This window comes from Meriones unguiculatus, chromosome 16 (genome assembly GCF_030254825.1).
Source record: "Meriones unguiculatus strain TT.TT164.6M chromosome 16, Bangor_MerUng_6.1, whole genome shotgun sequence".
Classification (NCBI taxonomy): domain Eukaryota; kingdom Metazoa; phylum Chordata; class Mammalia; order Rodentia; family Muridae; genus Meriones; species Meriones unguiculatus.
This window is the reverse complement of record NC_083363.1, coordinates 29,345,493-29,359,316: the sequence shown is the minus strand read 5'-3', so window position 1 is coordinate 29,359,316 and position 13,824 is coordinate 29,345,493. Positions and strand designations below refer to the sequence as shown.

The following is a 13,824-nucleotide window of genomic DNA, read 5'->3' as shown; positions in this document are numbered from 1 at the left end:
ACGCCCCACCCACCCCCAGCTCCCTGCCCTGAGGTAATTTGTGGACTACAAGTCCCTGAAGGCGTCGGGCCCAGGGTTCTCACTGCACGTGCGCGTCCCTCTGGCCGCCGGAAGGACGAAGTCTGGCAGTGTTTATCTCGTTGGGGACTGAGGAGTCGGTTGGCGCGCAACGGGTTCTAGGCTGCTGGCAGCGCGAGGACCCGCGGCCCCACCCCGGCCCGGCCTGGCAGGTAGCCTGCGGTGGGTTGAGTGATGAGAAAGATTGGAGGGGTTGGCGACGCCCATGCTTTCCGCTGGCGTTGCTGGGGAGGGGCCGAGATGGATGAGATGGGGGTGGGGAGGGACCTAGGGGGATGCTGGGAAAGAGGGGTGTTAATGGGCTGAGAAAGGTTTGGGGGAAATGGTCTGGAGACGGGTTAGGAGAAACCTGGTGACTGGAAGAGGCGCTGAAAGTGGACGGGTGGGTTCTGAAGAGAATCAGGAAGCCGAGCATAATGGCAGCGGGAGGGGGCAGTGTCTGGCGTCGTGGGGGAGGGGCGGCTGAGAAAGGTGGAGTGAAACAGGAGTTCAGTCAGGTTCAGGAAGGAACATTTATGGTTGGATGGGACAATGCATGTTTTCTTCCCTTGGTGGAGGTAGACGAATTAGAGGGCTCTCTAGTGTGGACCTTGGAGAGATGGGAGAAGGAAAAACAAGGGAACTGCAAAGCTCTCCGGAGGTCAAGAAGGGAAGGGTCGCAAGTGGAGATCGAAAGCTGTCAGGGAGGGGGAGCAGACATCAAAGGAATGAATGGAAGGAAGGTTGAAAATGCCGTAGTGCTGGGAGAATGTTGGAGACCCAGAGATACTGTTTAACTCCTTCATTTAAGTTATCCTTCTGAAGACGATGGGATTCTGTTTTGTTTGTTTCTGTTTTTCGAGACAGGGTTTCTCTGTGTAGCCTTGGCTGTACTGAACTCACTTTGTAGACCAGGCTGGCTTTGAGCTCAGAGATCTTCCTGCTTCTGCCTCCCCGAGCGCTGGGATTGCAGGCGTGCGCTCGACTGAGGATGGGTTTCTTTATCCATCTGTCACCGGTCTTACTCGTCTCATCTTTGTGCATTTTTTTGTAGCTCAGGCCGGTTTGGAACTTACTGTGTAGACCTACCTGGCTGGCCTTAATTACAAGGCATGCCTCACCACACCTGCCTTGGACCTGATCTTGATTCTTAGAGCTTTCAATTTCCTTTCCCACTAAGCACAGATTTGATTTAACAGCAGGAGTAAAGAAGTGAGAGAAGTGAGAATGACTTTTTGGCTGCTGCTATTTCAGGTTGAGAGAGATGACTATTTCAAGCATACAATGTAGGGATGGGGAAGGCTGGGTGGGCAGTAGTGGCAGGCCAGCTGAAAGTCTTCAAGGGGACCTCCTTTGCTTGAGGTGGCTTTTGTTTTGTTTTGTTTTCTTTTTCTCCCCCTGAGGTTCTGTTGTTTTTTTTTCCCTCCACCAAGGCATTTTGATCAAGGAGCAGTTGATCACCCAAACCCAGCAGATGTCTCCTGGCAAAGACATTGCCAGTTGCAAAAGGATTTACCAGAAAGAACCCTCAAATATACCCATTATCACTAGGCTGGCAAGCTGTCTTTAAAAGGCCATGGTCCCTCACCTGCTTGGGGCTTTTTCTTGTCCTACTCCAAAGGCATTTTTGCTTTCCTTCCTCTTTGCAATCTACACCTGTGACCCTCCCTGCCCACTGGATCATCAGCCTGTATCCATTGCCCATAAGGGCAAATGGAGCAGGGGCAACAGATGGGGAGGTCAGAAGCCCGTTGGATGAATGGAAATCAGCTTTGGGGAGGTAGATCAGTTTTATTAGGGGTGAAGGAGGGTTCTATATATAGAATGTGGAGAGGAGACAGAAATATCGGGGGTGAGAGAAGGTTGTTGGCCGAGGGGCTTCGGTACTGAGAGGCCTTCCAGGAATCCCAGATGCTTGCTGAACAGGTTCTTAAGGGGAGAAAGGATTGGACCTGTAATTTCCTAAGAACTGTGTGACATTCCTCAGGTAGAGGGTTCGGCCTCCCCAGATCAGGCAGGGAAGAGGGAGCCCCACTGACAAAGGGGGTCCTCCATTTTGAAGAGCCGAGCTCAGGGCTTTCTGGTCGTGAAGGACTGCAACCTCAGGAACAGGGTCCAGCATACAGCTTCACCCCATCCTCCTTTAAAAACCCAAGCAGAAGAGCTGCTGGAAGTGGCTTGTTCTTTACAGTAGTAGGGTTGGGGAGGTGGTAAGAGAAAACTCCTCTTCCCTGCCTCCAACCCCCAACATACACATACCTTTCTGGCTTAAGTTTCTAGTCCTGGCAGCCTATGAGCCACAGCTGTCAAAGGAACTCCTCGTGCCTCTAGGCACCCTGGGTGACCCCAGGGACAACGGATCAACTTGACAAGAACTCTCTGAGAGGGGCTAATGAACCATGGTTACATGGAGTTCCCTGTCCTAGGTAGGGACACTGTTCCACTCTAAAAGCCTAAACGCTTTTATTACTTTAAAGCAGCCATGCCAGCTTTCAGTGGACTGGCAGGGGCTGGCTGGGCTATTAATAGCAGTGAGTATTTTGAGATCCCTACCTTTAAGAGACGGAGGGAAATTCTTAGAGAGGTGGCAGTAAGCAGAGCCAGAAGCAAGAGTACAGCCAGTATGGGAAAGGGGCTTAGAGACTGGGGGCTTGGAGCTTATTCCAAGCCAGGGCCAGGGTGGAGCTGGCATGAGTAAGGGGGCTGTCAGGATCACCAGATTCTGAGCTGGCAATAAGAATGTTAAGGTGGCCCCACCCTTCACTGTGGGAGAACACAGGGCCAGTGCTAGCTCCTTGACCTCTGCATCTCCCCTGGGGCAGGGCCAGCCACCTGAGCTGTGACTAGTGTTCCTGTAGAGGGGTGGTGTGGGAGGGCCACTGGGGTGGTACTTGGAGGCAAAGACTGGTCCTGGGCAGCCACGTTGAGCAGAAGCTTCATCTGAGGAATCTGTGGCCCTGACTTCTGTACAGGTAGCAGAGGCAGCAGGCCGTGCCGGGGGGGCATGTTCCTGTAACCTGTAGCCCAGGGGATGTTACGGTGGACAGTGCATCTGGAGGGCGGGCCACGCAGAGTGAACCATGCTGCAGTGGCTGTCGGGCACCGAGTGTACTCCTTCGGGGGTTACTGCTCTGGTGAAGACTACGAGACACTACGTCAGATAGATGTGCACATTTTCAATGCTGGTAAGCCAGTCCTGGTACCTTTTCTCGGGTCCCTACATCATGGAAGGTAGTGGGCACCTGAATGAAGTTCAGGGGGTGGGGGTGGGTAAGAGTGTTCGGTTTGGGACAGGGTAGCAGCCTAGAGGGAGGTTCCCAGGGCTGAGGAAAGCTCTGTCCACAGTGTCCTTGCGTTGGACAAAGCTGCCCCCGGTGAGGCCTGCCGTCCGAGGGCAGGCTCCTGTTGTACCCTATATGCGGTATGGACACTCAACCGTCCTCATCGATGACACGGTCTTCCTTTGGGGTGGGCGCAATGACACTGAAGGGGCCTGCAACGTACTCTATGCCTTTGATGTCAGTGAGTATGGATCTCAAATGATACCTTGGGCCTGGGAAAGGGGTGGTTGGGGGGAGTAGTGGAGGAGGGAAGGCCGGAATTGAGACGGGTGTGTCAGCTGACCTGTGTCATTCTCTTACCTCTTTCAAAAGATACTCACAAGTGGTCTACACCCCGAGTGTCAGGAACAGTTCCTGGGGCCCGAGATGGACATTCAGCTTGTGTCCTGGGCAAGATCATGTACATTTTTGGGGGATATGAGCAGCTGGTAAGTCTGGAAAACAAAACAAAACAGTTTTATATCAAAAAGTAGAGAGGAAAATTTAGCTGGTGGAACAGGAGGCTTTGGAGTGGAAGGACAGAGGGTCACAGAGTAACTGTTGACACCTGTTTTCTACCTTTCATCACTCAGGCAGACTGCTTTTCCAATGACATTCACAAACTGGATACCAGCACCATGACATGGACCCTTGTTTGCACAAAGGTCTGTCCTTTGTTCTGTCAGATCCCCACCCTTCGTTGGCTTCCCCTATGTGAGCCCATGCTGACCCTATTGCCTCTCTCTCTGCTCTTGGCTAGGGCAATCCTGCACGCTGGAGGGACTTCCACTCAGCCACAATGCTGGGCAATCACATGTATGTCTTTGGGGGCCGTGCTGACCGCTTTGGGCCGTTTCATTCCAACAATGAGATTTACTGCAATCGCATTCGAGTCTTTGACACCAGAACCGAGGCCTGGCTAGACTGTCCACACACTCCGGTGCTGCCTGAGGGGCGCAGGAGCCATTCAGCCTGTGAGTGTCTGTTATTTTCTTGTGGGTTTTCCGGTGTAACCCTGCTCACTCTTGACTCGTCTCTGGCCTTCCAGTTGGCTACAATGGAGAGCTGTACATCTTTGGTGGCTACAATGCAAGGTTGAATCGGCATTTCCATGATCTCTGGAAGTTCAATCCTGGTAAAGAGCATTACCTTTAGGGGAGGTGGGAGGAAAAGAGCGACACTGAGTAAGTGAGGCCTTGGAGTGCTGTGTGTCTGTGTGTTGAGATGTCTAGGTTGGCCAGGTACTGAACCTCTCAACTTTTCTTTAGGGTCCTTTACATGGAAAAAGATTGAACCAAAGGGGAAAGGGCCATGTCCCCGCCGGCGCCAGTGTTGCTGTATTGTTGGTGATAAGATTGTCCTCTTTGGGGGTACCAGGTTAGGAGAGGGGGGTTCTCAGGAAAGGGCCTACGTCTGTAAGAGAAGAGTGGGAGCTATCTGAGTAAGAGGGATTGTGGGTAGTTCTACCACCTACTCCTTCCTCTCTTTCCATCCCAACAGCCCCTCTCCCGAGGAAGGCCTGGGAGATGAATTTGACCTCATAGATCATTCTGACTTACACATTTTGGACTTCAGTAAGTACTTATTTCTGAAGTTCTCTGTCCCTGGGTGGTAGTACGGATGTGGGACCTTTCCCCTGCTCTGACTGTCCTCCAACCCCTCCATTAAAGGCCCTAGTCTGAAGACCCTGTGTAAACTGGCCGTGATTCAGTATAACCTGGACCAGTCCTGTTTGCCCCATGACATCAGGTAAAGCAGGTGCTTGTAGAGGACGGGTTGGTTGAGGGTGTGGGGCCAGCACAGGTGTGACCTGATTACCTCTGTCTCAAGACGCAGGAGACAGATGGTTCTATCTGCCGGAGATGAAATTTCTATGAGGAGCAAGGAATGTATTGTGACAACTATCAGTTCTACTGGGGGGGGGGCAGAACATACTGAATTTTTTAAGACATGCTCAAAAGCTCTGCTTCCTTGTACTGTTTTGTTTTGGTGGTGTGTCTTGAGAGTGAGTGACTAAATTTCAGGGTTGACTACAAAGGAGAAAGTTGAAGAGTTTCTAGACTCTCTTAGTTCTAGAATGGAGAAGGGTCCTGATTTCTTGCCTATGCAAATATTTAGTTCAAGCACCAAATATCGCTCCATGTATCATTAACTCTTCTCTGTCATTCTGAGACAGATCCTTTACCTTGAGCCAGTTCACTTTAATTCATATTTGCTAAGGTCTATGTGTCCTTTGGTGACACAGAGGGTACAGGCTGAACTGATGAATTCCAGGCTGGCCCTAACCCAACACAGGTGTGCATGTGTCTTGGTATAAGGAGTACTTCGTTAAGTCTTGGTAGCATCAAAGTATTGTTGAAAGTAGACTTTCATTTAGTGGGGGTGGATGGGAAAGCCTTTAGATCTTTAAAGCTTAGGGAGAACAGGAGGTTTGTATCAGAACCTTAAAGTAATAGAAATTGACAGCAAAGAGTAGGTGCTGTGGTGGGGAAGAGGCAGCAGGGCTCCCTGGCTGGGTCTGTGCAGAGCAGGAGAGTTACTGACTGAAACACCTGAGCCAGGTGCTTGGATTCAGAAATCTGTATAAACATAAACAGGAAAGCCACAAGAGGTTGGAGGCGGATGAGGAGGTGGCGGTAGATTTAGTGGTGGGTGGGGTCTGGTGGTTAAGCCCAAAAGGGCGGTAGGAAGTTGAAGGGACTGCTGCGTTCATAGCTTTGTTCAAAGAGTTCTGGGCTTGCTGTAAAGACCCCTCCTCTGTCTTCTCTGCCCGTTGTTGGCCTTCCAGGTGGGAGCTCAACGCCATGACCACCAACAGCAATATCAGCCGCCCCATTGTCTCCTCCCATGGATAGGAAGAAGTTTTCTGCTGCCTCCCCTCTGAGCCTGCTCTAGTCTTCATTGCCCTTGCCCATCTCACCTGCCTGCCCCTTTGGACCCTGGACTCAGTATACCTCCACGTGGAGTTGATGGACTAGAGGTGTTTTCTGTGCTGTGAATTCAGTGGGGAGTTGTCGGGGGAGGGCCATTTCCCTCCTCCCTTGGGCCGAGGGCCCCTTCCCTTGGTGCTCTGTTCCCATCCACCTCCCTCCACTGCTCCTGGGCTTTTGCTCCGCCTCGGGCCCGCTGGGTAGCCAGGCTGTGCTGGAAAGGACAGGAGTGGGAGAAGAAGCCGGCAGTGTCGGAGCCTCAGGAGCTTCACCCTCCCGGTGACCACCCCTCTCCCTGCTTGAGCAACGCCCGGGAGCTGAGAGGCGCCTCAGCTGTTGGCATGAAACCCCCTCTCCGACCCGCGGGCCTGGGGACCAACAGACAGCTTCGCCCTTCCTCGAGCTGTTGCTGTACCCCTGAAGCTCAGCCAGCTCTGACTTTATAAAATGTAAAACCTTTAAACGTGTCGTGTGTCTGGGGACTACGAGGGGCGGAGGCAGAGGAGCCATCTGGCCTTGCAGCCAAGCATTTGAAGAAACCCAATGCCAGTGAGCCTGTCGGCAGCTCTCCGCCGCTTTGGGCGGGGCTCTCGCCTCATTGGCTCAGGCTTCCGGAATGGGTGGGGCTTGGCGCTCTGGCGAGCGGAAGTCCTGCAGTTCGTTGTCGATACTGCGCAAAACATGCCGAGAGTTGGCTCCAGTGCTAAAGCCGGGGCCGAAGGACCCCGCAGATCCATGACGGGCGGGGCCATAGCTGGCGACCGGCCGAAGGGTGAGGGCCTGGGGTTGGAGGGAGCGTGAGGCGTCTGGCTGCGGCAACAGAAGGCCGCCCTGAGCGCCTCGTTTCCATGGCGGGTGAGAGGGGTTGCTTCCGGTATTCCGACTTCGGGGGAAGTTTCTTGGTTTTGTTTTGTTTACAACGTGGTGGTGGAGGGGTAATAGGGGTGTCCCAAGGTGTGGCCCAGGCCAGTTTCGAACACTTGGCCTTAGTCCTGTGGGAATATAGGCATAAGTCTCCAGGCCAGGCCTGGGCAGAATCTTAAAGGTAGGATGTGGGTTCTTACTAGGTTTAGTAGGGTTACTAGGTTTTGTTTATGCAACAAATTGAACTGTATGTAGCATTTGGAAATAATAAACAGCAAAGCAAAAAGTTTTGCCTCGTGCTACTTAACTCGTAAGCTGTTTCAGCCAGGCTGGTTAGCACACGCCTTTCCAGCGCTCAGGAGGCGAGGCAGCCAGATTTCTGTGCACGCCGAACCGCCCTGGTCTAGATATCGCAGTGTTTCTTAACTTTCCTAATACTGTGACCCTGGTGACCCCAACCCTAAAATTATCTTTGTTGCTACTTCATAACTGTAATTTTGTTACCGCTATGAGTCATAATGTAAATATCTGTGTTTTCCAATGGGCTTAGGTGACCCCAAAGGAGTTACAACTTACAGGCTGAGAACCACTGATGTAGTCCTAGGCTAGCTGAGCAAAATGGAAGCCATTGAAAGCTCTGAGTTCAGAATAGCACGATAATTAGTGCAGGGACTGATAGAATCAGATTTCTCTTTAGTGTGAAAAACAAAACCGGGGCTATTGGTAGTGTCTGTGGAGGCCCACGCCTTTAATCCCAGGGCACAGGAGGCAGAGGCAGGCAGATCTGAGTTCAAGGAAAGCCTGGGCTACAAGAGAAACCCTGTCTCCAATAACTGGAAAAAAGAAAAGAAAGAAAGAAAGAAAAAGAAAAGAAATGGATTGTGGATTGATTGACTTCTCTCCCTACAACAAGAGGAGACGTTAAGCAGCCAAAACAGTTGGCGAGTTGGGTGTTAGTATAGCACCGCTGCAAAAGTAATAGTGATGGCTGTGCTGGAGAATGTTGGAAAGGGTGGGCGTAGGATGAGTCTTTGCTGTGTGTTGCATGTGTTACGAGGACGTGGAGATCAGAGGACAACTCTTGTTGGAGTCCGTTCTCTCCCTAACCCATGCTGACTCCAGGCTCTAGCCCAGGTGGTCAGGTTTGGCAGCATGCCCTTTCCTCTGCTGAACCTTCTCTAGCCCAGTGGAGACTTTGCTGCAGTGACCCGAGTTGTGTGACCTTTCCCTGCAGCAGACCCATCTGACATGTCGTTTGAGGAGCTCTTGGAATTGCAGCGCCAAGGGGGACCCAAGGTATGCAGACAAGTGGTAGCTGGAAGCTGCACCAAGAAGCAAAGCCCCAGACAACCTGTGTGTGTTGCAGATAAGCACCGGTGAGGACCAAACCGTGTGTCAGTCAAAGGACAGCAGAACCTTGAGTGTGTCTGGGTGGCATGACTCCAGCCTTTGACCAGACCGTAATGCGCCTGCCCTGACCCTTCATGTCTCCTTAGGCCTCTGGAAATGTCAGCCAAAGTCCGGGTGCCGTTCTTACGTCAGGTGGTTCCCATCAGTAAAAAGGTGAGGAAAGGGCCCCGAGCACAAACTCCACAGAGAAATGAGACTAAACAAGCTGTTTATAGTCTTTCTGTGTCTTCCACAGGTAGCCCGAGACCCCCGCTTTGACGATCTGTCAGGGGAGTACAATCCTGAAGTGTTTGACAAAACTTACCAGTTCCTAAATGATATCCGAGCCAAGGAGAAGGAGGTGTGTATGCCCGTGGAGGAGGTGGGGATGAGTGAGTGCCGGGCAGTCAGGAGCGGGAAACGGGGGCATATTGGTAGCAGGTCTCTTGCTGTTCGTTGGCCTGTCGATCTTGTGACTGTGGGCAAGTTGTTTAGCTCCCTTTGCTTCAGTTATTTTTAAGATGAGTATATTTTAAGTTGATTCATATTCATTACTATTATTTGTGGGGTAGGATGGCACTTCATTATTATTTATTTATTATTTATTTATTTTTATTTATTGAGACAGGGTTTCTCTGTATAGCCCTGGCTGACCTGCACTCTTGTAGACAAGTCTGACCTTGAACTCACAGAGATCCATCTGCCTGTGCTTTGTAGACCAGGCTTGCCTCTGCCTCCCTGAGTTCTGGGATTAAAGGTGTGTACCACCACACCTGGCCAGATGGCATTTCAACACATGTATCTGATGTATAATGATCAAGATAGTTTGCAATTGCTATTACCTCTCACACAGAATCATTTCTTTGTGTTGGGAACAATCAAAATCCTCTCGTCGGCTATTTTGAAATGCTCAGTTAAGTCAGGCTTAGTGGGATACATCTGTAATCTGTAATCCAGCTGCTTTGGAAAGTGAGGCAGGAAGATAGAGAATTTGAGGCTACCCTTGGCCATGACACGTCCCTACCCTCAAAATAAATAAATAAAAAAGTGAGCCGGGCATGGTGGCTCATGCCTTTAATCCTAGCACTCAGGAAGGCAGAGGCAATCATGGTCTACAAATTAAGTTCAGGCTGGCCAAGGCTACACAGAGAAACCCTATCTCAAAAAAAAAAAAAAAAAAAAGAACAAATAGATTCAGTTACCTGTCAGCCGCAGTTACCTGATGTACTTTCAAACCTTGGAACTAATTCTTCCTATCCAGCTGCATCCCTTTGCCTGTTAACTAACTCTCCAATCCTTCCCATACCCTTTACAGGCTCTCAGAGCCACCGTTCTGTACTTTGAAAACTGTGGCGTCAGCCACAATCCCAGCCTTCTGGGAGGCAGAGGCAGGAGGATCACTGTAAGTTCGGGGCCAGCCTGGTCTACAAAGTTAGTTCAGGACAGCCAAGGTTACACAGAGAAACCCTGTCTCAAAAAAAAAAAAAAAAGAAAAAGAAAAAGGAAACTGTGGCATCTACATATGAGACTATAGTAACCGGGTGCGGTGGCCCACGCCTGTAATGCCAGCACTCGGGGAGGCAGAAGCAGGTGGATCTCAGAGTTCCAGGCCAGCCTGGACTACCAAGCTAGACCTTGATAGTCAAGGCTACACAGAGAGAACCCTGTCGGGGGGGGGGGGGGGGAAGAAAGAAGAGGAAATTGTCTTTCTGTTCCTAACTGATGACACTTAACGTAACGCCGCTTCAGCAGTTCTTGGTTTAGTGTGTGCGGGTCTGCATGTGCCACTCCTGAGTGCTGGAGATCAGAGGGTAACTGGACAGGCGTCCTCTCTCTCCCTGAAGCGGGGGGGTCCCCGGGACCCAGTGCAGGCCACCAGGCTTGTGTGGCAAGCGTCCTTAGTCATGAACTGTTCTACCAGCTGAGCTCTCCTTTTTCTTTCTTTTAGCTTGCTTGCTTTTCTTTTGTCCTTCTTTGTCTTTTGAAGGATGTACAATACAAAAGAAATACAAGAAGTAGCTCTGGCTGTCCTAGAACCGCACCTGGCTGCTTCAGTTTTCTAACCAGGAAAAGGATGAGAAGTCGGTGGGGTCCCACACCTTTAATTCCAGCAGTTAGGAGGCAGAGGCAAGCAGATCTCTGTTCGAGGAAGCCAGCCTGGAGAACAGAATAAATTCCAGGACAGCCAGGGCTACCCAGAGAAACCTTGTCTCAGAAAAAAAAAAAAAAAAAAGGATAAAAAGAGACATACTCCAACACTAGGGAGGCAGAGGCAGGTGGCATTCTGAGTTCAAGGCCAGCCTGATCTACAGAGCAAGTTCTAGGACAGCCAAGGCTACACTAGAAACCCTTTCTTGAAAAACCGTAAAAGAAAAGGATAAAAATGAAGCTCAGTGGCTAAAAGTATGCAAACATGAAGGCCTGAATTTTCCAAATTTCTTGTTGTGGTCATTTGTATGCCTGTAACCCCAGGGCCTGTGGCCATTTGAATCAGTGTACACACATGCAATTATTTAAAAAAAGAAAGAAAGGGCCAGGGCCTGCGAGCCTTTGCTCAGTGCTAGAATGTGTGTTGCTGTGCTAGATCCTTAGACACCCAGCGTCTTACACATTGCTTATTGCTTCTGTGTTAATTTATACAAACATTTTCTTTTTTGGCTTTGTTTTGAGACAGGGTTTTCTGTGTAGCGCTGGCTGTCATGGGAGTTTATAGACCAGGCTGGCTTAGAACTTACAAAGACCCGCCTGCCTCTGCCTCCTGAGCTCTGGGATTACAGGCGTGTGCCACCGCCGCCCGGTGTGAACTTTTTCTAACACTTGCCACAGAATGTTAACTGTGTTATTCACTTTCCGACGTGGAGCTTGTGAAAAAGCAGTTGAAGAAGCACCGCTCGGGGGAGGAGCATGAGAAACTGCAGCAGCTGCTTCAGCGCATGGTGAGTAGGTGGGCGTCAGAGCGGTGAAAGGCAGGTGGTGAGTCACAGGCCCTCCTGTTCACACATCCATTCCGTCTCACCTCCATCTCAGGAACAGCAAGAAATGGCGCAGCAGGAGCGAAAGCAGCAGCAGGAGCTGCGCTTGGCCTTGAAGCAGGAGCGGCGAGCTCTGGCACAGCAGGGCCACCGGCCATACTTCCTGAAGAGATGTAAGTCGGCAGGCTTGTGGCTGGGTATTGCACTGTGATCCATGGACTCCTCTGAGGAAGGACCTACGGAAACTTCTTGGAAAGTAGAAAGAGTAGGAAGTGTTTCTTGTGACCATTCTACTTAGGGTTATGTCTGTGGGGAGGTTGGGCTGTAGCTTACTTGCTAGAGTGTTTGCCTAGCATGCATGAAGCCCTAGGTGCGATCCCTAGCACCACCTAAAACAAGAAACCCTGCCTCAAAAAAACAACAAAACAAAATGATTTCTTCCCAGATGACCCTACCTGTGTCATATGCTTGCAGTCTCAGCACTTGGGAAGTGAAGGTAGGAGGGTGGGAAGGTAAAAGCTTGTCCTCAAATACGTAAAAGTTTGAGATTGATCTGGACTAGAGTCCCTGTGCCAAAAAAAAAGAGAGAATCAGTGGTTGTCAGGTTTATTTCCCTGTCATCGCATCTCCACTTACTGCTCATCAGGGCACACAGGAGCTCACACTTGGTTCAGCTGAGGAAGACTTGAGTCATAAAAAGGTAGCTTACAGGCCAGGAAGGAGAGGGCACGTTTTTTAATCCCAGTTCCTGGAGGCAGGGGCACTCAGATCTCTGAAGAGTTCAAGGCCAGCCTGGTCTTGAACTCTGCAGGCTGCAAAGTAAGACCTTGTCTCCAAAAAAAAAAAGGGTCTGGGGGAGGTAACCTAGGCAGGAGTGTGTGATAGCTCCATGGTAACACTCTGGCCTAGGGTGAGCAAAGCCCTGGATTTAGTTTCTAGCACTAGGAAAAAGAAAAAGGTGGCTTCCTGGGCTGGGGCTGGAGCTCCAGGGTGAGCAAAGCCCTGGATTCAGTTTCTAGCACTAGGAAAAAGAAAAAGGTGGCTTCCTGGGCTGGGGCTGGGGCTCCCTGTGGAGCCCTTGTGTAGCACCCATGAAGCTACTTGGTCACCAGCGGCAGCATACACGGCACAGTTGGCGTGGCGTGGCGTCGTGTCCCTCAAACCAGTGAGCTGCTAACGGCATGGCTCAGCGGGTGCCTGATGTCGGATCAAGAATTAAGGTCTAGAGGGATGGCTCAGGGGATAAGAGCACTGGCTGCCCTCCCAAAGGTCCTGAGTTCAGGTCCCAGCAACCACACGTCTATAGTGAAATCTGGTGCCCTCTTCTGGGATGCCGGCAGAACATAAAATAAATAAGTCTTTAAAAAAAGAAGAAATGAAGTCTTCATACTTTGCTCACCAGCTGCTTTCTTCTTATCTAGCTGAGCAGCACCAGCTGGCCCTAGCTGAGAAGTTCAAGGAGCTGAAACGCAGCAAGAAGCTGGAGAGTTTCTTGAGTCGAAAGAGGCGCCGAAATGCAGGCAAGGACAGGAGGCAGCTCCCTCTGAGCAAGGAGTAGTAAGGAGCTGTCCCAGGAGACCTGCGACTGTGGGACAGATCTGGGGTTGGCCAGTTCCGGTTCTTTCCTGCTCAGAGGGAAGCATCACAGCTACCCCTGGGGTAGGCTGCTCAGAAGACACGTGTGCCTCTTGGACTGTGCCAGGGCTGCACAGCAACAGCAGCTCAGCCCCACTGAGTCACATGGCCCTTCTTGGATCTGGTCCTTGAACAGCTGGTGCACCATCTTCTCCTTCCATCCTCACCCTGAGCCAGCCATTCAGACGACAAGGGGACATGAGTATCTTCGTGGTTCCAGGGCAGGGACTTTACCTAAGAGCCACTTGGTAAACACGTACTCAGGACATTTTGTAGAAAAGTCTCTATGGTTGTATGTGTATCTTGGTTGAGTTTTTTACTGCTTTATAAAACACCACAACCAAAAGCAAATTTGGAGAGAAAAGTGTTTATTTCATCTTAGAACTTGTACTCCATCATGAAGGAAAGTCAGGAGAAGGACTCAGGGCAGGAAACAGAGGCCTGGAGGAACTCTGCTTACTGCCTTGCTCTCCTTGGCTTGTTCAGTCTGCTTTCTCTCCGTCTCTCTCTCTCTTTTAGGACAAGGTTTCTCTCTGTAGTCCTGGCTGTCCTGGCCTCACTTAGTACACCAAGCTGGCTCAAACTCAGGTCTTCCTGCCTCTGCCTCCTGAGTGCTGGGAGTAAAGGCATGCGCCCAGCCTTCAATACTACCCAGTG

At 50.8% G+C, this 13,824-nt stretch overlaps 2 protein-coding genes across 7 annotated transcripts; both read left to right on the top strand.

Annotated features, from left to right (window-relative positions):
- The first annotated feature begins 4 nt into the window (after nt 1–4).
- On the top strand, nt 5–6,770 carry Klhdc3 (kelch domain containing 3). 3 transcript variants are annotated; one of them, XM_021640191.1, is made up of 12 exons: nt 5–230; nt 2,331–2,483; nt 3,030–3,242; nt 3,403–3,579; nt 3,711–3,826; nt 3,971–4,042; nt 4,138–4,351; nt 4,426–4,512; nt 4,646–4,754; nt 4,878–4,951; nt 5,048–5,126; nt 6,166–6,770. In XM_021640191.1, exons 3-12 carry the CDS (start codon nt 3,089–3,091, stop codon nt 6,230–6,232), a joined length of 1,149 nt encoding a protein of 382 aa, XP_021495866.1. In that variant the 5' UTR covers nt 5–230; nt 2,331–2,483; nt 3,030–3,088; the 3' UTR covers nt 6,233–6,770. The 3 variants fall into 3 exon arrangements, with proteins under 3 accessions (XP_021495866.1, XP_021495867.1, XP_021495868.1); XM_021640192.2 differs by lacking the exon at nt 2,331–2,483; XM_021640193.2 differs by lacking the exon at nt 2,331–2,483 and having other exon boundaries at nt 80–240.
- Nucleotides 6,771–6,840: 70 nt separating this feature from the next.
- On the top strand, nt 6,841–13,518 carry Rrp36 (ribosomal RNA processing 36). 4 transcript variants are annotated; one of them, XM_060369553.1, is made up of 7 exons: nt 6,841–7,079; nt 8,409–8,547; nt 8,668–8,734; nt 8,817–8,921; nt 11,422–11,496; nt 11,588–11,705; nt 12,954–13,518. In XM_060369553.1, exons 1-7 carry the CDS (start codon nt 6,851–6,853, stop codon nt 13,088–13,090), a joined length of 870 nt encoding a protein of 289 aa, XP_060225536.1. In that variant the 5' UTR covers nt 6,841–6,850; the 3' UTR covers nt 13,091–13,518. The 4 variants fall into 4 exon arrangements, with proteins under 4 accessions (XP_060225536.1, XP_060225535.1, XP_060225538.1 ...); XM_060369552.1 differs by having other exon boundaries at nt 8,406–8,547; XM_060369555.1 differs by having other exon boundaries at nt 6,970–7,079; nt 8,354–8,547.
- Nucleotides 13,519–13,824: the final 306 nt, after the last annotated feature.